The 22,332-nt window shown below is 40.8% G+C and overlaps 1 protein-coding gene across 8 annotated transcripts in view; it reads left to right on the forward strand.

Annotated features, from left to right (window-relative positions):
* ESRRG (estrogen related receptor gamma) overlaps positions 1-22,332 on the forward strand; it is a 408,226-nt gene that overhangs the window by 28,043 nt on the left and 357,851 nt on the right. The window contains exon 1 of one of the 8 annotated variants that reach the window (XM_074817900.1): positions 2,010-2,232. The exons of 5 other annotated variants lie outside the window; for them this stretch is intronic. In XM_074817900.1, the coding sequence (XP_074674001.1) occupies positions 2,135-2,232 (98 nt within the window). In that variant the 5' untranslated portion in view covers positions 2,010-2,134. Of the gene's footprint in view, positions 1-2,009; positions 2,233-22,332 lie in introns of those variants that run through there. 2 more of the 8 variants (XM_074817901.1, XM_074817906.1) reach the window with 2 other exon arrangements.

The raw sequence follows: 22,332 nt of genomic DNA on the forward strand, positions 1-22,332 counted from the left end.
GAGTGAAGTATGTGGAGTCTGGGCAGCAGGCTGGGCACTGGAGCACAGAGAGCAGGCGGTCCAAGGTCACGGCCCTTCTTAGGGCACAGCTGGGAGCTGGACGCACAACCTCAGGTTGTAGTCCTTTACATTTCTCCGACATGCAATCCCTGTCTCGCAGCTTGAGCAACAGAGGCACAGAAACTGTGCTTTTGCAACACACATTAAATGTGATGGTGCCAGTTTAGGCATGGAAAGGTGAGGTGATGTGTTGGAGGGGACGCAGCCCATCAGTGAGCCCAGCCTCGTAGCCAGAATTTCGATTCCCTGCCTTGCACTGTCTCTTGAGGGAGAAGAGCAAGATTCATCCTCCTGGTGCCACCACATGCTTTCATTTCTCTGGTGTGACATGGTCCGGGGGTGGACAAGATCCTTCTCCCAAAGGAGAGAGGCAAATTTGTGTGGAAGTGCATGTTGAATCAGCATGGTTACCCTGCTATAAATGGTGCCTACCTTTTATAAAAATTATTTTCAATGTTTTACTAATCAGATTTTGCTTGTTCTTGCTTTTTTAAATAGAAGGGAAGGTGAGGACGTGAACTATGAGTATCTCTGAAATTTGGGCCACAAACCCTTATACTTGTTTGTGCTTGTGAGTGTGTGCACGCGTGTGCAACGTGCTTATGCACACTAAGATGTTGTGTATGCACAGGATCTCAATTATATTGCTCTTTGAATCATAAAGCATGCTGTCTTGATGTACTGTCAGTTTTGGTTTCTGCCCTTTGGAATAAAGTTCAAAATATTAAAGAAATAACACGCAATATACTAGTAGCTAGAACAGTCATAGCGCCCGAGGGGAAAAGAGAGCGGTGAATAATCTGTTTTACAAATGCCTGGAAAAAACCCCCTTAACTCTGCCTAACCAAACTCTGCAGTGGTACACTTTTAAAAGGAACTCTTCTAAATTTTGTTTCTGAGGTTTGCTGGTTATCCTGGAGAGAGAAGTAGGTCCTGTTTGGAAAGCAGCGTGCAAGCTTTATGGTCACGCTCTAACAGTGTGCCAGGGGAATGTATGGTCCCAGTTACTCTTTAGAGAATCACCGTGGGCTAAATGGTGAAACAACTAAATCCAAATTAATTATTGATAATTCTTTAACATCAAATGTGAGGATGTGTTTGGAGCATTGCTTCCCAGTTCAAGAGTTGAAATAGCGCTAGCAGATGTATTATTTCTAAATGTTGCTTTTCTGGTCTTGTTTGTTTACTTGGACAGCAGTAAGAACTAGAGAAGCTGATGCAGGTTCTGCCCACCCCTGGTTGGTTCTGAAGGCCTGAGGCAGGAGCTAAGGGGGTACTAACAGATATTTGGAGTCACACTGGGACTTTGGTCAGAATCTCAAACTTTGCTGAATTTGGGATGTTGCGCTCCATGCTTTTAGTCCAATGGGGACCGTGCTAAAAGGCTCTAGATAAGATATTAAATGAAGGAACCAGCCCCCTCCCACTCCCAAAATCTTTTGACTTGTAATCTGTATCAGAAAAAAAAGCGCTGAGAAGTGGGTGAGTGATGCAAGGCAGGCTCGGGATGAATTTAGGATAAACAGGATGCCTATTGCACTTAATTTAGCAATTCTAAGTCAGAAAATGCTTTTGAGTGCAGCTTACAGCTTCTCATCTGCAAATGCCACAATCAAGACAAAGCAAAATATATTGTGGCGAATTCTGCAGTTCACAGTCGTGACACAGTCAAACCTGCTATTACAGCGAGGGAGACTTCTGCTTGTATCACGACTGCCTAGGATGCAGGATTTCAGAGTGGCGTTAATAAAAATAATACAGTAAATATGCAGTTTCAAAAGTCCTGCAGGACATGCAGCAAACGCCAGTGATTCGAACTGGGTGAAGTTGTCAAAGGTTGCTTTGCTCTCCAGAGCCTGGCAGTAGCTCCACTGAAATGTGATGCCATTGGTTTTCAGCAAAGGTTTCTTTCTGCAGGGCTGCAAACAGAGATCAGCTGCTACTGTGTATACACAACTAGGGAGCAAATCAAGCAGCATATTTAAGCAGCCTTTTTAACCTGAGACTTTCCAAGATTTCTTCTTCACGCAGGAAGTTTCCTTTATATTGTCAGCTGTAGCACTTTGCTCATGTAATGAGATCAGAGCTAGGATCACTGCTGCACAGTAGAAAGACTTCCTTAAGACATTTGTCCTTGAAACTGCACCAAACTCTTGGAAGAACCCAGAACCTGTAAGTATGTATGATATAGGCAACAATAGCACGGTGCAAAGCTGCAATCAACCATTATACAATATCCGATTAGCAGGGCAGGAGGGATTTTTTTTTTTTTTTGAATGTTATGTTACATTCATTTTCAATTTGTTCTAAGGAAACAAATCAATTCGGGCTTCTGATACAGTGACTTTGCAGTAGATGAGCTAGTAGTAATATGTTTGATTTAACTATTTGTTGCTCTCATGTAGCTTGTGGGACAATTATTGTAGCCATCAAACTATAGAGAACTTTTCTTATGTTTTTAGGCATTTTAAAGGATTTGGGGGTCCATCTTGCAAATAAGTTTTTGCTTTGCTTTTTGATTTTGGCAACCCCACCCTACGCCAAACTATAAATAACAGGGCAAACGGAATTAGTGCGTATTGTTCTTAGGTAGCAATAAAATATATTTGTTTGCAGGCTTAATTTTGTCATTAACAATGTTGCACTGTTTGAGGTGTTTTTTGTCTTAATTGAATTCTACTCAAGGCTGTCTATTTTGTGTTTTACTATCTTGTCTGTGTCTGTTTAAGTTACTTTGCCGGGACTGCAGTCTGGTTAAACCTGTATTTAAGCACTATTTATATTCCAAGCACATTTCTGGTAAAATAAGTGTTTGAGATTTTTTCTTTTTAAAGCCTTAAACAGTATAGTTTTATTAGCAGTGAGTGCCAGAGAAGGCACAACATGGATGAATGTCAGACATAGACCACATAACCTAAGTCTTCTGTGCACTAAGTCTGATCCGAACGTGTCCACTTTTGCGACTGCGACTAATAAAAGCCTTGAGCTCCCTTTCAATAAATTTTTCATACACAACGATACTTCTGTTTATCAGATTAATTTCTCCCAGGTTAGCCTGATTGATAGCTGGATTGTGGTTTCTTAAGAGCTTTCTCCATGAAACCCCACCGAAGAGCTGCATTCCATTTAACCAGTGAATGTAAAAACTGGTAACCATGGATTCAGCCACCACTAACTGTCGAGAGCAATGACTTGTTGTAAACAATACAAATGAGCCAGGATAGCAGAAGCAACCAGACATGAAATGATTTTAATAGAAATTACGGTAAAGGTCATGTGATACTGTATCGGCTTGAATTCAGTGTTAAAGGGAAAGTATTTCAGTTTTTCAGGTTTGATTTAAATTGCACATCTCCACTGGCTTCATGTTTGCGTAAGACCCCTGGAAGGGAAAATGAAGCAGTTCTTTGGAAATGCCTCTGCTTAATTGCATGTTGTGACTTAGGCCCTGATCCTGAAAATGTAGGAATAGCTTTAATCAGTGGGATTATTCATGTACTTAAAATTAAGTGTAAGTGTTTGCAGGATTGAGGCCTTTCTGGATAAGTTAGTAAGAAAAAAAAAATTGTATTCTGAGGAAATAATAACCTGTCACTAAAGATAAATAATGGAAATGCAAGTTTTACTACTGTTGTGTGGTTTGGTTGGAGATATTTGTTTGCGTGCTTTGGTAACATGAAAACAAGTTATATTTATCCCTTCGTTTTTAAATGTTATGACTTTCATTTCTCATCCACCATTCCTCAAATCCTCTTCCTAATTTATAGTCTCTTTTGGAGAACTGGTAAACCATAGTGTCAGCTATTATAATACAGCATGATGATAGGCACATGCAGATCGCATGAGCAGTCGTGTGTCCTATCTCAGGAATTTCCATCCCTACAAAATCTTTGCTGACTCCCAGCTGTCACATGGCTGTCACTCACAAATTCTGACCATAATCAAATCCTCCCCGGGCATGCGCTCACCAAACCCCTCTATGTACACGTAGACGCAGACACCAATGCCCCTGCTTAAGCACTTTCTTCTCGTAAATGGGTCTCTTCCCCCAAGCCTGCTGCATTCCACTGATGTTTCTCCCTTAATTTGTTCCTGCGTGCTACTTTGTGCTTTGTAAGGAGGAACCTGGAATGGGAATAGTAGTCAGTAAGAAATGGAAACAAAAATAAGTTTGCACATTATTTAATATAACAGATCAAATCAGTGTGAATCTAAATTCGCAACTTTCATGGCCCCCTTAAATGTCTAAAAAAAATTTAACCCTTACTGTTCTGTGGACAGCACTGTCACCTTGCAGTACACTGACTTACCATTGTGTCTATTTTACTTGTCGTGATATTTATATTATTTGGAAAACTTAGATTATAAGAGTCCTAGACTGGAAGTTTGGTTATTTCTGTATCTCTAGGTTATTTCTGTATTTCATAGATGTCACATACATCTATGTTGTTTTATCAGTAATTATGATTTATATATTTTACAACCAGAAGTATTTCAATTTCTCATCAGTCTGTTACAGCTGACCAGTCTCTGTCAAGCACAGGTCGCAACTAAAATGCATAGGTAGATACAGGACAAATCCTGCTTTCTCTATTCTTCTGAGCTGCCTTGCCAGACGGAGGGGCTGATTGCCTGTGTGAGTCGGGAAGGTAAGATTTAGCTTATACATAGATTAACAGCAGGCAAAAATAGACTGACTTCTTTTGAGAAGTAAAAGGAAAGCACTTAAACAGGAATATTTGAAAACAAATATGCCAAATTGCAAAACATTTTCTGTTGTTTGTCTGTGTCGGTGTTAAGCGTGTATTGGGGTACTCCTGTAAATCAGACCTATAAGTATATTAACACTTTACCAAAAGGGATGAGATGGCTGCACAGAAAAGATACCACCTTGGCTCTGCGTACATATCCTGGGATGAATCCAGAACTGAAAGTAAAATGCAGGTGAAAGCACAGTGAGGCTTGAGACCAATATCCAAGTAAATTGGGGAAACAGCACTGGCCTCCTTACCATGAGCTCATTATGAAGCATTAGTAATTCCTACACCGCTTGAAAACCAGGCGGGGGATGTTTGAATCATTGTGCCTGGCAGAAGAAACCAAGTTTCAGTCTGGAGAGATAATGCAGTGTTCAGGAAGGAAGGAGTGCACTGTGGTCCCAGGGACTTCACTGGCATCTTTACAATCTTTGACATACGTGCTTGTCTACTCTCCTGTATTTTGCATCAAATACCGATTTTGTAATGCAAAACTTGCAGGAGTTAGTGGGTGAGCTGCCAGAACTCTTTGCCCATCTGCAGGTAGGAACAACTGGGAGGCAAGTCCCCTTGTTTCTCTCTCAGTTTATAAAGTTCAAGTGCTGGTTGAAGGGCAACTGCAGGAGACTTAGACCAGAGTTCTCAGAGCTCTGTGAAGATGTATTTGACTCCCTAAAATGGAGACCTCAGTGTTTTACCCGTAGAGAATCCTCAGTGTGTGCAGTCAGGCAAATGTTGCAGTGCATGCTTGGGGACCAGCAGAAATATTTACCATTAAAATAATTAGTAATAATTAATGATATCTCCCTTGTAAACACAGTAATATAGAATAATAACAAAAAGTTGTGTTTTATGGTTGTAATTCTAATTACTACTTCTATGCAAAGACCACTTTTGTCAATTAGATATTTTTTCTGTATGAAAATATCATATTGGGCAGTCCTGTGAACTACATGTGAGTGGTGTAAGTGCAGGGATCTTTAAAAAAAAAATAGGCGGTCTTGATATGGAGGTACCAGGTGTAGGGAATATAGGCTAAACTGGTATCCACTTCTACTCACACTTTACTTCATGGTTGAGATAGTCAACAGCACTGCAGGTAAGTGAGAAATAAATTGGTAGCTTTTGTCAGGTGGACTCCTGGCTATCAGGAACTGGACTGAAACTACTTAATTTCATGGAGCATGGCAAACTACTTGGTCACTGAATGACAGAATATTGTTCTTTGAATTATTAACTCTATGTAAGCATTACAGTGTTTTATAAATTTCTGCTCCTTTCTAGTTTTGCCTCTTAGCTGGTGTGGGTAAGTTAAGTTTTTCTGAGGACTCTTGTATTCATTTTGTCTTTTGAACATTTCCAAATGTACTTCTTTCTATGGGCTATTGAAGACCCATGATTTATGGGTTCTAATGTTCTCCAGGTCAGCAAAACTGTCGTGAGGTCTAAAGACAGGACTGTGATCTGTATCAGCTGCATTAACTTTCCATTAACTTTCCATGACTAGAAATACGTCTTTGATTATTCTGCATTATTCCTTTGTACAAAATAAGGTCGTTCTCTGTGTATTTTAGTTTTAATAGAACCAGACTGTCGCTGACCATCAGCTTTTGCATGCATAGACTCTCTTCTTCCTGGCAAGGCTTTAGGCCCAGATCCACAAAAGGATTAGATGCCTTAAGTGGGACTTAAGTGGGATTTAGGCATTGAAAGCCCAAACTGAGATCCTCGATATCCCCACTGAACTGCCACCTAACCTTAGAAGTTGCCTAACCTGTGTGAGTGCCTATGTTTTCAATATCGAGCTTTCCCAGGTGGCCAAAGATCTGCTTTGGATGTTCTCAAGCACTTCCATCCTGACAAGGTTGAGCCTCTCTGCTCCCATCTTTCCCCCCATGTCTTGACAGACTTCAGAAAGCATGAGCTCCTCTTGCAAAAGGGTGGATTGCTGTGTGTGCTGTATCTCACTTTCTCCAGCTATGTCCTTGAAAAAAAGGACCCTCCAGTAGGTTTCTTTCAGGAGCACCTTGGGAACCTTGAAAAAGATATCAAAACTCAGAAATTTAAGTATCACTGCTCAAACATGTAGGCCCTAGAGAAGAAGTGGGACTTCAGATATGTGTGGCCTTCATTGTCTCCTGCTGGCAGTATCAGACTGCTCTCTGCTCGGCGATGGCCGCTCGTGAATTTGCTGGCACTGCACAAGACACGGGGGTACCTAATAAGAGGTCTGAGGGCTCCATCACATGGGCAAAGCACCTGGAAGTTGGGTACTGGGATATGAAACTGAAGAACATCCTAAAGGAACCTGTTTTGTACTTGTTCTTCCTTCCAACTCACATACCCGCAGTAACAACAAACAGGGGATTTTCTTGGAGAGTCCAGGCCCTGGTGTTTTGTAACAGCAGTTTTGTGGGGAAGCACTTTTGGGGAGGAAGAACTCCTTTCTGCAAGAAGTCACTTAGGATTTCACCTGACTCTGTGATATATGGTGCATGTTTTGTTTTTTGAAAGCCAGACTTATTGGTGTGTTCCACGTGCGCACCCAGAAATAATAATCCCTTTTTTAGGGCTTCAGTCTCAAGAATTTCTGGAGCTGTGGCTGGATTGATAGCTGCCTTGCTCTGCAGAGGCCAAAGCAAATAATGTCTTGTTAGTAGCTGAGTAAGTGGTCCTGTGCCATCACTTATTTCTCAGCTGTACTCGTGACATTTCATGTGTTCTCAGCCATGTCTGTTGTTTGTTTAAATCCTGCTCAGTTCCTTGATTTATCAGTTTTCTGTAGACTTTTGTTCGAGTAGTCCCAAATGCTATCCTATTTCAAATAGATGCATCCTTATCAGCAAATAGTCTTTCATCAATAACTTTAACTCTTTCACATAACTCTGCATACATTCACTTTGACCTTCTATTTTTTAAAATATTGGATTTTTTTATGGGGGAAGTATTTAGGAAATCTGTTAGAATTTCTACTGAATCATTCCCTTTTTTTATGCAAGAGTTGTACAGGCATTTGCCTGTACCTAATAGATAAGAGCAATTTTTAAAATTTTTTTTTCTCCTCCTGAAAGAGAGAACTTCTTCTCAGGGAATTCCTAATTTTCTAATTTGTCAAATACAGCTAGACTGCGTGCAACCTTAATATTATTTATTGCTGGTTGTGATTTATGTAGATGTGTAAAATCCTGAAAACAACAACATGGAACATAAGACATACTTGTATAGCGGTATAGCCTAGAAACTGTACAAGCACAAAAAAGGATATACTCTTTGAAAATTTAAAAACTGCAATCATAAAAAGCCTATATATAGTGAATAAACTTAACATGTAATAACAAGTGCTATTTGTGTTCCTTACAAAACCTAGTTGTGTTTATATTGAGGAAGTTAAAATTTGTAGGACTGTCTATGATAATGACATCTTAATAGGTAAGAATATTATTCATGTATTTTTAAAACTGATACAGGGAGATCTGTTATTTCAGTGGGGAGTATATGTTATAAATTAACCTGTAACTTTCAGTCCACTAACTTTGTGTTTTCAGAATAGCATGCTTGAATTATTATACATTTATTTTGGTGTTTTAATACATACAAACATTGGCTCCTAAGCACATCTTTCATCATTTCATTTGTATTTTTGAATTATTTGTCACATAATCTCACCGTGGCATTTCAAGGACAGTTTCATAAAACTTGTTAGGGGAAGTCTTGTGAGTGTTCCTGTCTTGCTGTTTTACCTCTTTCTTTCACTGCAGAAGATCTGCTCCTGAACTCCTATGAAGACACTAACATGTTATACAGAGTGATAAAACAGAGCACAAATTAGATATAGCACAGTAAGGTGATATAAAGAAACCCATTACTGGACCAGTAGCAGGAGAGAGCCAGTATTGTGAGTGTTAAATCGTCATACATAACGAATGTATGGCTATTGTATGGAACCAATTTTAGGTATAGGAAGTTCAGCAAATATTGAGCCTTGGTGGTTGCCAGATCACTTGCGTGCTTGCTAAATCCTATATACAGTGCTTCCGTTTGCTAGGTTACTCATTGAGCTTTTAATAGTCAACTTAATTTTAGTTAAGGTTCAGTTTAGTAACTCTCGCAATTAGTGGAAAATATTGCCAGCATTCATCTGGTAAACCATATTACATACGATATGCACACGCACGGTACATGCGGAGGTAAAAGATAACAGATCGATTCTGATGGATCCCATCGTGACTAGCTTTTAAGGATAAATTACAGAACCTTTTAATTATTGGGGGTAACCTTGCAGAAAATTGAATCTTGAGTTTGCATGTAGGAGGAAGTTTGGTCTCCCTTGCTCACCATTGCTTCCCAATACCGAGAGCGGCTCCGTGCTCTGGGGTCCCCAGCTACCTGTCAGGCTGCAGGCTTCACGTCAGCGCCGGTTGAGAGCTGTCGTAAAAGCGAGAGGTCTTGTTTTCGGGGCAAGCTTCTGAGCCTTGTCCTGCTTATTTGCTTTGTCTCTCTGAAAGCAGCTGAGGTGCAGGAGGTAAGTCTGCTGCTTGACTCTTTTAAGGCATTTTTATGGGTTGTTTTATGGGTGCGGGTAAAGGACTACAGGTGAGATTTTTTTGCCCTCATATAAAATGGAGATATGACTTCAGCCAGCCAGATAGCATCCTGTGAAATGAAATACCGGGGACAATAACCGTAACTAAGGATTAACTTGGAAATAAAGGCAAAGGTACAACAACCAAATGCAGCAAGAGGGTGTTTTTTTTCTCTTTTGCCAAGTGAATAGGTTAAAATGTATGTGTCTGGCTGATGTTGCTGGAAAACGAAGGCCCGTATGTTCCCACAGGACGGACACTACAAGGACAGTTAGAGCAGTGTCTTGCCCTGTCAACGGTGCTCATGTCTGAACTAGGATTTCTCAGATTCATAGATACCCAAAATGTAGCTCTCTGAGAAAATAAGTAGAAATTGTATAATAGAGGAAGCACAAGGGCACATGCTGTCTTTATCATAATTGTGCCCTTGCTCAGAAGTAAATGCTGGTTGCTTCTGTGTGGAGTGAAATTCAGGAGTGCATGTGCCGATCCAGCCCACTGGGCTACAAGTCACTGTCTTGAAGCTGTCTTGTGTGTGCAGGGTCCTACCACAGTTAGAAATACACTGATTTAAGTAAAGGTAGTAATATTTTTTTGCCATAGAAACCTAATGTAGAAAAGGTGAGACTGGTGATAGGCCACTGTTAAGTTGGGTGAAGAACAGGCAGCAGAGAACTCTGATTTATAGGAGGATGTAGGATCTTTGTAGGATCTTTGTGAGGATCTTTGCATATGAAATCATTCTCCAGCTGTATGGAAAAGCACACAGGATAAACTCTTGGCTTTGCTGTGATCAGTGGGAATCAGCCTTGATATTGTTGTAGATTCTGCGTACTCCTGCAGTGCTTTTCTCACCAGTGACAAAAACCCCAGTACAGACTTCAGCAGAATCCTCACCATCACATTAGGTCTGATCTTTACAGGACAGGTATCACTGCTAGTAATAGTATGGAATAAAAAAATACTCCAAAGACATGGTTTTTAAAACTTTCTATTTTATATTTTGACCCTATTATTTTGAGTGATACCAGCATAGAAATGGTAATGTCTGTGGGGCTTTTTGCAAAGCAGGGCAAGAATGTTGGTTTTTTTTCCCAGTTTTTCCACTTATAGGAAACTGAGGATCAAGATTTTGGATGCTAATCATAAGAGGCCCCAAAAAAGGAAAAACAGGAATACCTGCCTTGTAGGAATATTTCTTTGTAAAGTATGTGAACTCCTTGACAGAGAGGAGCCGTAAGAAATTCCAGGTGGTTATTCCTCTGTGACAGAAGTCCGTATTTAGGCTTCTGTTTGTCTCCTTTATTTATAACAAAACCTTTGAATATAATTTCCAAGACGTTCAGCTATCAGAAACGATGTGATAATGAGGACAGAGGATAGGTCACGAGTCTGCAAATACGTGTGGGGAGATGGTGAGCTTAACCTACCAGGTGAAAGAAAGGTTAGTATAGCAACTGCATGAACACTTCAAAGCATGCACCTAGTTTGCTGTGCTAACTTAATTATCCCTGCTATAGATATGTTTGACAAACATATCTATAACCCAGATACTGTTACTTCTCAGTGGGAAATAGCAGAAGGCTTCTGTTTGGTTGCCAGTTGACCAAATCCTTCCTTCTACTTCCTCACATTACTCTTTTCAAGGACTTTCCCTGCCTCTTTGCTTATTTCATGAAGAGAAACTTACCCCTTTCTTTTTAATGGTGGAAAATACTGTAAGATGGGGAATGATGCAGCCTGATGGGATGGGTGTATAATGATTTTTAAGCAAGTCTGATGAGGATTTAGTCCTATTTTAATCAAATACTGCCTGAGCCAACCAAAAATAAGCTTTAATCACTCATGCTGAATCAAGCATATTCTGGTGTCAGCACTATTTCTCAGCAAGCATCTTGTGTCCTCCGTGTAATACTACAGGGTGTTTTTGAGCATCCCAGCGTTGTTGACTTTCTCCACAAACAGTGTGATCTGAAATGTAAAGAGGCAGGATTACCCCAGCACTTCCCATTACACAGAAACGCAAGCCAGTGCCCTGTTCTTTGACACTAAAACGTGGCCTGCTGTTGGCAAGCTGTGGGCTTTAATAGGCAAGGACTGTGGGGAACTTTTCAGCTTTTTAGTCTTTCTGCTCTGTAAAGTCTGTTACACAGGGAGGTACAGTTTCTAAACGTGGTCATTTTTAATTCCCATCCTTGGAGTCTGGCTGACGGATTGGGAGTGCGGAGGATGGGAGTGGGTTGAAAAGACAAGCTGAAAACACAGGATGTATACATACATTAAAATGGAGCAAAACAAAAATAAACGAACCTAGGTGAACACAGAGGGGATCTGTTTTAGGGCCACTCAACGCCTGTTTTAGATGGCCTGTGGTGAAAAACATTAGCTTAAAAAGGTGCTATTTATGGCTCCTTTGAACTGAGTTTACCCAAACTCACTCATTAGCCAGCAGTTCTAACTGGAGAGAATGGAGATAAAATTTTGGTAGATTTTTTTCTTTATGTTCTGAACAATAGTATTTTCATTGCAAACCTTAAAAAAAAAAAAAAAAAAAGCTTTGTCATGCATTCTTTTTCATATGCAATTTATATTAGCTACCTCCCTTGTTCAGAAGCCCATAGGCACTGATGTATGCTCAATATCATTTGTTCAACAAAGAAATGTGGTTTCATAGGTGTAAATCTGGAATTTATCTGCTGCCTTTTGAGGTGTTACTGTGGATTCCCACTTTTGTAGCAAGGATCAAAACTCGTTTATTGACAGACTAGTTTTCTGATTTGAGAATTCAGGTGAACATTGGTATGTTTTATCGACTCACTTTTCTCTCCATACTGATTTTGACAGGTCACACTGAAAGTAACACTTTGAGCTCCAAATTTTTATTTGTTCCATGTTGGTCATTTGAATTTTGTTATGAAACCCTACCTCTGGCTAATTTCTGCAAGCTTGTCTCTTTGGAGGAAAGTATTGACTTTTCCCTATTTCTAGCAAACTCTTCATGGTTTTCTCTTTGTTTCCTCCTATCATAATAATTTTTATTTTGTCTTGATGACCGTTAAATCTATTTTTCCTTTATACATGGAAGAGAATAAAAGTTTTGAGAAGAGGCATTTATAGTCTGATTATCGTCTGCTTTCCTAGTGTAACTGAAAGCAGGATTGTATCTTACATGAAGTATTACTCATGTATGTAGTAGTAGTGAGAGTAGCATAGGTGCATTGTGACCTATTATTTTTAAACACAGAATGTTTGAAACAAGATATTAAAAGCAATCAGTGTATAGAAAATGAAGGAAGAACTATTCCTTTGATGCATGTATACATCTTTCCACGGCAACTATAAGAGAAGTGTGCTCATATCTGGAGGTAGTGATGTAGTGTAATGGAAAGAGCAGATGCCTGGGAGTCAGGGGGTGGGTTGCATTCTGGCTCTTCCCCAGTCTGCACACCTTTGTAAAATATTTTGAGATTTCTGGATGAAAAGCATTATAAAAGAGCTAAGTGTTATTTAAGCCTGCTTAGTTAGACAGTAGGCTTTAGTCTGTATTATTTTATGGTTTGTGTGTTACATGAATAGTGTGAAACTGCTAGGAGAGCCTTTTGTTCTTGGACACTGGCTCTTTCCTTCAGCCTCTTTTTTTCTGGCTTGATCACATGTTATTGTGTGGTAAAGCATACAGCAGCTACTGGTGCAATAAGGAGATGCATAAATAGCAAATATATTGCACCGTGAACAACAACTATTTTTTTGGACGCCTCTGGAAGAGCACTGACTCTCTCGGTGTGTTACTGTGAGGAGATGACAGGTACACACTGTCCCGTGATTGTCCATGTAGCTGGTACTTCTTCGGAGTCCTGCCATGTGCTCCCTATCCCGCTCTGCTAAAAGGCCACTCTGGCCTCTCTAAATGGTGACAGGATGCTAATGGGTAGTTTCAGAGCCCCATCGATGACAGATCTGTATTTATGGCTTTATTAGTATATGTGCCACTTAAAAACAACCTCTAGGGCAGGACTTCCAAACTGCCACCATCACAGAAAGATCTTTCCTGCTGTGCAATGTAATGCCTGCAGCAGACCCCTCTTCTCTGCCGGAGTATGCGCAGAAGACCCTGTATAGCAGTTCAAGCAGCACTTGCTGCCCAAATACTTGTGTTGCCCTTTCCTCTGCAATGAGGGCAGCAGTCTGGATTTCACCGTATCGGTATATAAAAGCTTGTTTAGTACAAGAAACGTGCAATGTAGCTGGAGAAGCTTGCTCTAAAAAAACGTCTGTAACTGCAAGTGAAGATTTCTAAAAGCGGATTGCTAATCTGGAAAAATTGTATGTATTGTGTTAAAGGAAGTCTCTGAGCCGCAAATAGATGGATGTTGGGAAGAGTAGTCTGGGGAATTGTCACTATACTCCTGCCCCATGACCTTCACTAAGCATCTGCTGTTTGCCATTGTCCCCAACAAGCCCATAAGCATAAGCGGCCCTTTGGTTTCACCTGCTGTGGCCGTTCTGCTAGATACAGCAGAACACAGATGACTGTGAATATGTATGTGTATGTATGCATGTGGATAGCTGAGTGGAGATGTACTGTGAAATATACAGCAGTGCGGACATTGACTACATCTCTTCATAATCCCTTTTCTGACAGTTTTTCTTAGAGTTATTTTTTTTTCTGGCAGTTTCTCTTGGGTTTTTTCTGGCAGTGTATGAAAATGCTGTTGCCTACTTTGACCTTGAGAGTCGAGCAAATTCAACAAGCTTACTTCTCTCTTGTTGCTCTTTGGGTGTCTTCTGTAGTGAGAACTTGAAGTCCTGCAACTCTAGCTCTGTATTTGTAATTCAGTGTGTATGGTCACCAGAAGGCCATGAGGTTGTTATTATTATTATTATTATTATTTTGTTTCATTTACTTCTTGGCTAGTCCACAGCTGTAAAAATAAGGCCAGGCTGTGACAAAAAGAGATGACCTAAAACTGATGTTAAATAAATAATCTCTTATTGCATCATAAATGGAGACTGGACCCTTGCAGTTTTAATGTCTCACAGAGAGGGGATGACACTTCCCTTCGGTGTGGAATGTGAATGTCACCTTTGTGAATGGCAGAATATGATGTTACCCTGTGACATGGAGATTTCACCTGCTCGTTCTTAAGGGACTGTCCCACCTCTGAAGCCTAGGAGCTTTGAAATATGATTGAGTTAATTCAAAAACATAATTGTCTCCAAAATATCCTTGTCTAGAGTTTCTACAAAGTCTATAGAGGCTTGATGCATGATGGATTTTTTTTTATCAAGCACCTGCTTTCTTTGCCTAGCTCAGTTATTGCAGCAAGGTTGTTTTTACAGTACTAAGAAGTGAGCAATATATTCCATATGCCACCAAGCTTTGTAAAGAATCCTGCTGATGACAATTTCACAGCTGCTGAGAAATAGGCCAAGCCTTCCCTATAAAGTGACAGTAAGGGAAAGAATATCTATTCCATTGGGACTGGCCATGCGTCCTCCCCAACTTCTTCCCTCTTGAAGGAAAATGCTAGCACTTCCAAACTATGTAACAACAGATGGTGGCAGAAACCGATTTCCACTGCAAAGCCATTTGGTCAGGAAGTATCAAAAAATGTTTTGGAATCGTGAAAATGAATTCTTGGCTGCAGGACTACCATCAGCCTACTAGAAATGAGACATGAAGCAACTGCTTAACAAACCCAAGAGCCTGATTGGTCCTGAAAGAAATGGCTTTGGTCAAACATTTTAGAAATTAAAACCTTTACATATGTAGGGTCTAAACTTCAGAAGTGTTCTGTGTATTATGGGTGTTGTAAGAATTAGGTTCTTAATTTCTGGACACTGATTGTTTGACCAACTACCAAGAAAGCAGCCTTCAAAATATGCAGTATGACCTCAAGCTGAGACAAGCTTAATATAGCTCCTACTGGCCTAGTCAGGTGGAACCTTCCCTTTTGGCTCAGCCGATTTGCTGCCCACAGACCATGAAAGTCCCAGGGCTCTGGTAACATACAGGGACACAAAATTTATGCGGAAACAGCACAGGCCACTCTACTGATGGGTTACATCTAGTAAGTTGTGTGTGTGTCCGCGAGTTGCTGGACACAGCAGGTTCTTTTGGTGATTTCTGTAGCTGACCAAATGTGCCTCTTGGTAGAGCACTTTGAGAGATATAACGGGTTTCTTTTTAGAAGTGCACCATAGATGTCTGTCTGTGCCATAACTCTCTGAAATAAACAGCAACATGTTTTTCCCTCCAGCATTTCCGTTGCGAGTCTTAGCTGCTCATATAGCGCCGTACATTGAAAATGGTTTGAGAGGACTTCCCATAGATGTGGAACATAAATGATACTTGCCGAGCCATCTTGTTTTATCTATTCTGTTAGAAATGTATACCAAATTATACGGTAATGTCATGTTACCAGAAACACAGAGCAGATGGAAGTATCTTTCCACATATTGACTCATGTTACTCTGATGAAAGGAATTTGTTTCTCTCCTTCTGTCAAGCCTGCTAGCCTCTGGCAAAGGATGCAACCCTCAGCGAGGAGAACTTTACCAATAATGTTCAAGTGACCATCTGATTTAAATACACTATCATTGGCTGATATAGTTCGCCTGCATCAACAACTGTTTGGAGTACCAGTCCTATTCGTTATGTTTGTTTAAAGCAACAAAACCAAGTAGTGTTGTTCCAGGTTGAGGAGACCTCAGGGAATTAACTCTTGAGGAAGCAGATATTCAGGTTTTATAAGGAAACCTTAAAGGCCCCAGTATTGGGCCCTTTGGAGACTAATCCTAGTAAAGCAAGTGCCAGGTCTCTGACCTGTACTTTAATAAAGTGGCACCCCGCACAACACGGGTTGTAAGTGCTGTGTACTAGCTACCAGAAATACCGTCTGGAAACCGCCAGTGAAATCCTGACAAATAAAATCACTATAGATGTCCTGTGAGCAACTGAAAAGCAGATACCCTCTGTATTTCTGTTTGTTTTGAGTGGTATTTGACTTGATGAGAACGCAGTTCTCAGATTGAAAACACGTGAAACTGAAGTCAAAAGGGAGTCAGTGTAATCATTAACTGACTCACCTTCTGGATGTGACAAGTAATGAACCAGTCTAAACTTGCCTGGAGCTTTCTTTGGGACAGTACCCACAGGGGAAACCCTCTTACGCTCAAGTGAAGCGTTATCAAATGGGCCCTCTATTTTCCCCCAAATGGCAGCTCTTTTCTGTCTTGTCTCTAACCACCTGAGGACATATAACTGCTGATCTCAGCATCCCAGCCAACATTTGCATCTCAGGACTTGAGTACAGGATAGTAAAATCCCCAACACAGCCTTTTTTACAAAAATTGCATATGCTTTTTCTTTGTTTCTTTTTTTCTTACTAGCCTGCTCCCAACAACCGGGGAAACGTTTTATCTGCCCGGTTGCAAACCTCTTTAACCAGCATTTGGCTCTTTCCACTTCCTTACTTTGATTTGGATGACTGCCTGAAGCACCTGCTAATGGCCTGAAGCGTTCAAGCCGAAATTTGCAGTTTGTGTCCCACACGCACTCAGACTGTGTGTTACCTGCCTTCTGGAGCACCTGCTACACGGTTTGGGCTTGAGAGCCTGCTCTCCACCCGCTGACAGCAGCTCTCCTCACAACACTGTCTCTCCTCAGCTTTGTCCTGCTCTCTCCCCTGCTCTCTGTAGCCCATGCTTCAGCTTTGCCTTGGCCTTCAAGGTAGCATCGATGTTGTCCTGCTTGTTCTAATGCTTGAGTGAAGAATGCTTGAGTGAAGAATGGGGTTCCCCATAGGAACAAAGGTGATGCAAAGGTAAATCTGTCATTGTGGTCATCTTAAAACCTTCACCATGTCATTCACAAGCAGACTTTTAAAATTTTTAAAGAAGGGTTTTAGAGGGAAATTATGAACTGGGGCAGCTTGCTGAAACCAGCCTGTAGATCAGTGGTGGCCAGAAGTCGAACAGCAGTTTGGTGTTGAGGAAATAAATGTCGGAAATGGCATTGCCATTTTATAGAGAAGGACCAAAAGAAACCTGAGAGACCCAAGGAATGCTCCTCCTTTTCTCCTGCTGCCTTTTGAGGATCTTTTGTATGCTTTTCCATGTGGTTGCTTCTGATGCCAAAACACAGGGTAGGCTGTTAGAATTAGCTCTATAGGCTGCATTTAATGCATTGCCCTGGCAAGGGGCAATCCTAATGGAGGCTTTCAGAGGTAACAACTTCCGACAGGGAATTTTCTTTCCATTCTGCCTTGGGGAGCATTAGCTTTTCCCAGAATCTTGGTCTGTGCTGGGCGTATAATTTACATGGACTTTCCCTTTCCAAAAAGGTGTTTGTTTTCTCTGTTAGAAGGATGCTGTTAACAGCTACAGAAGAAACTTACATGTTGGCTTCCCGCCTGGGTATTTATGCCCATATAACCTGCTGCTCCCTTTACTGGCAGGATCATCCTCTTCCCCGACAAGCTATATTCTTTAATACAGCCACACAGTACCCTCCACCAACCTTCCATGTTAGTGTTGTGTGGGGTTTTCCCCAGGAACCGAAGCATCTCCCTACGTGCCTGGGCTGCAAACCGCGGTTTGCCCGCACCAGTGACATCTGCTCTTGCAGAACTGGGCAGGGCAAGGGCTGATTTTTTCCTCCTTGCTTTGCTTTGGTTGCCTCAAAATAACCCTAATTAATTTTGTGGAGAGTTTTAGTTTGCTCCCATGATGGGATTGCTCTTTGTGCAGATCTCTTGCATGCTATATTTAGGTAGGGTTTTTGGAACACCATGTGACCCGAATCAGATAACTTCTGAACTACTAATCATGTCTTTGACTCCCTCCATGGCTTTGGGGCATTTTACGGTTGTTTTCTTCCATACAGAATGAAAACAGATATACTCATCTACCTTGTAAAAGCTGCTGCCAGGGTTAACAAATATTTAAGACATTGGTTTAAGCTAAATTTAATTTTATTACTTCTACTGTAGTCATAGTTTTATTGTTTCTTAGATCTTTAACTTCAGAAAATTATTCTTTACCATCTTAGTTTTTCTTAATGGATGACCCTCTTTCACCATTTTAAAAGAAAGAAATAAGTTTCTTCTCTGTTTGTAGATGAAAATAAGGCAGAGAGAAAAAACCTAAATGCCCTCATTTCCTGCCCCACACAAACTTTCTTTCTTTGTTTACTAGTTGATCCATGTAGATGAAAAGCCCAAAACGTTGACCTGAACTATTTCCCCTCACACTAGCTATGTCCCTTTTCTTAACAGGGGAAGTGAGTTATCTGCTTGTTTTTTTCCTGATTCTTCAAGTTACGCAGCCTGACTTGTATCCTGTCATCATCCACTGCTCAAGGCCACTGAAGCCCTGGAGGAAGCCAAGCTCCCTTTGGCTCTGCATCCAGCATGGCTGGGGTTTGGAACCTGTCATCCATTTCAAGGCATCATCTCTTTGTTGCTCATGTCCATAATTGCCGCTTTCTGTGTCTTGGCTACTTCTGCAGGGAGCTCTGGTACTGGCATTTCTTTTGGCTTTACCTTTTATTTGCCCTGATCCCTTAAGGCCTTTTGATAGGCAACTGGATCAAAAGGCCTTTTTTGGCCTTCGGTAGGTGGAAAGGAGCTTGGTTTGAGGAGGTAGTTAGTCAGATAAAGAATAGGAGAAATTATGGGAATACTTCTTATCCTTTAGGAAGTAGTGGACAGAGAGGAAGAGAATCCTTCCTTATTGCAAGGCAAATTTATTAAGTCTAATTATAAATAGTAGCTGCTTTTTCCTTTTTTCTTTTTTTTTTTTTAAAAAATTCCTTCAGAATTAAATCCTTTGCCCAAGTACTTATTCTTTCCCTCCTACAACAGCAGTAAAAAGAAAAATAATACATATAACAAAAATCAGCTTTGAGAAAAAGGCATATAATGAAATATCTGCCAAAGACTCTGCAATATGTGTCTGTCAGAGAAAAAAAACTTTCTTATATTTGAATCTCTGAAATGTAACTGCACCAGACTAGTTGGGGAAAATTTGTTTGAAGATGTATTACGTTCCATGATCAAATGGAAAAAATGGCACCTGTCATCATATTTAGAAAACAGCTGGGTAACATGGCCAAGTGCCATAGCCTCTTTTCACATGGCCTTTATGCTGAAACCACCCAAGCTCCATTCTCAGCAACTGGAGAAACCCTGTGCCTTTAAATGGTTACAGAAACATCTACTTAGGGGCCAGCTCTTGTTGCAGCAAAGCCTGCTTCTGATGCTTCTAATTAGCGGTTAATGGATTATACTTTACTTTTATAACCCACCCAGCAGGCACTCTTCTATAGTATTTTTCAGCTATTTTTGGTAGAAGATACATGCAATTGTGCTGCTCTTCATGCTTTCATTTTGAGCATGCAGAAAATATTAGAAATAAATCACTATCTGAGATTATTTTAGCACTCAAATGCTTAATTTAAATCTGATTAAGCATTTCCTAAATGTATTTTCTTTCATCTAATATCTTAGAAAAAACTGTAATGGGTTAATTGCTCTATCTGATCTAGACTTTGATGCAGAATCTCCTAGACATACATATTGTTAATTAAAATATTTATATACCCAGTGAAAAGCCTGTTTTTTAAAAAAAATTGCAAAGAAGCTCCAGTATGTATTCATTTAGGGAAAAATGTTTTTCCAGCTGAACACAGTACAGGTACATGCAGAAGCTTAGATGCTTGAGAAGTTAGATGGGCTTGTAGAAACGAATGATTTTTATACTTTGAATTAAAATAGCAATGAGATTAAGGATTAAGTATTTGCAATGCTATATCTGTGTGTCTGTGCGCATATATATGTATACACACAATATTTATGTAGTATATATGTGTCAGAGTATGTATACAAATCTGTGCATGTGCACATATATTTATGTTTAATAAAGAAATACATTTACATAGGTTTTAATTGGAAGATTATACTGTTTTCCCCTCAGGGAATTAATTTTGGTGCCAGTTTCTAGCAGGAAACCTAGCTCACTGGTACTGCCTTTGAACCTGCTCTCTTCACTCAGGCCACGCTTCCAGTAGGACAAGGTCTAACATTGGTTAGACTGGAACAGGAGGGGGAGCTCTCACCGCACCAGCCAGGAAAGGGGAGGATGAGGTACCCAAGCCAAGGGAAAGAGAGGGAGTGACCATCAGTTTGAGGTGTGCCCTCACTCTGCTCCTGCTTACTGTGGTCCCTTCACCACAGCGGAGAACTGGGATTCTCCAGTCCTTACTCACATCAGTAACACACACAAAAAAAGGGTTTGGCTCAAGAGATAAGCAATTCCAGGTTCTATCCATGGCTTGCGGCAAAGGCAGCACCACCTGCAAGGCTCCCAGTTTGAAAGCACATTTGTATTCTCATCCTGATGCAGCACTGTGCTTGCTAGCTACAAGATAGGCACTAAACTGGTACGATCGTGTTTGTTGAAGGCAGTGAGTTCCAAAATGCCATCCAGAAAAAATGGGGAAACTGCTATTACACTAAAAAGAAAAGAAAAGGAAGGGAAGAAAAAGGAAGGGTTGGATAGTGGTTATTATGTGAAATAGCTCCCTCAATGTGATGGGACAAGAGCAGTTTACTTTCCGTCCTGGTTTTTGAGGAGGATGGGTTTGGGCTTTTCCTCTGTCATATAACATCTCAGTGGAGGAGGAGGAGGAAGAGGCCTACTGTGCAGGAGCCGAAGAGCTGTGTTTCCCCTGCCCCTCACAGCGCTTGCCTGTGCTATAGGTGGGGAGTAGAGGGATGTCTGCTGACCAGGGCCAGTCCCACCTTGTTCCTGGAGCAGGTCATCACTGTTTAATCCATTTCCCGTTCCAGCTTTTTCAGGACAGTGTGGCAAGAGACTATCCCTTGCTTGAAGCAAGGCCATAGTCAAGCCTGTCTGAAATTATTTCATGTTTGCTGACTTGCAATCAGCCGAAGTTATTCTGACATGCTCAAATGTGCTGTTACATTTCCCTTAAGAAATAATGTGAAGATCAAGAGATTTCAGTATTAGCCTTTTTTTTTCCCTAAAAAGAGAGCCATCTCCCCTTGAGTCTGGTAGAAGCTCTGCTTTCTCCCAGAGCTTTCACAGAGATAAAGTCCATCATTTTGCCTGCACTATCTCATCATTGTGTTTTATAAACACAAATTGCGGTGTGCAAGGACTGCAGGAATAGCCTCCCACCAGCCTCTGTCTGAGGTGTTGGTCAAAGTATGTGGCTCCCTAGAGCTACAGTTCTGACCTCCACACCAGAGTGGTGAAAGCAAGACAGAGACACCACCAGCTCAGTGTCTGCATCCCAAGTTCTGCATCAGCCAGAGCTCTGAGATTACTTTTGCCCTCCCCAGTTTTATCCCGTGGCAGTTTGGGCCAGGGCAGGGTAAGCCAAGCTTTGCAGTAGGTGAGGTTATCAGGGAGGACTTCATCCAGAAGAGTAAGGCTCCTTCAAGCAGAGTTTGGTTTGAGTTCTCAGAAGGTCAATGTGGGAAGTTCCCATAAAAGCTCAACTTTGATGTTGGCAGCCAAGACAGATTCAGAAGTTTTGGGAACATTTTTTTTCTGCTTTTTAATTACGTGAAATGCAGGAGACCTGTGAGTAGGGTATTTTTAGATAGCACCTTCGAATATAGAGTATCATAGTATGACAGCAAACTAAAAGCCTTATCAAATACATTTTTTTTTTAAAAGAAAGGTACTGTAACTCATAGTGGAAAGTTTGGTGAAGAGCAGTATGCCTTTCTGCACAGGAATTCTGCTCTTGTGACTAAATTAAACATCACTGGTTGCTTTCATTTAGATGAACCCTTTTGGAAGTTCTTTTTTTAAAGCTAGCGGATTGGACTTCTAATTTTAACTCTTATGGTTTATAATTAGAAACATTTCCAAACTTGTTTACAAACACCTGCACTTGA

The sequence above is a fragment of the Strix aluco genome, chromosome 3 (genome assembly GCF_031877795.1).
Source record: "Strix aluco isolate bStrAlu1 chromosome 3, bStrAlu1.hap1, whole genome shotgun sequence".
In the NCBI taxonomy this organism is placed as follows: domain Eukaryota; kingdom Metazoa; phylum Chordata; class Aves; order Strigiformes; family Strigidae; genus Strix; species Strix aluco.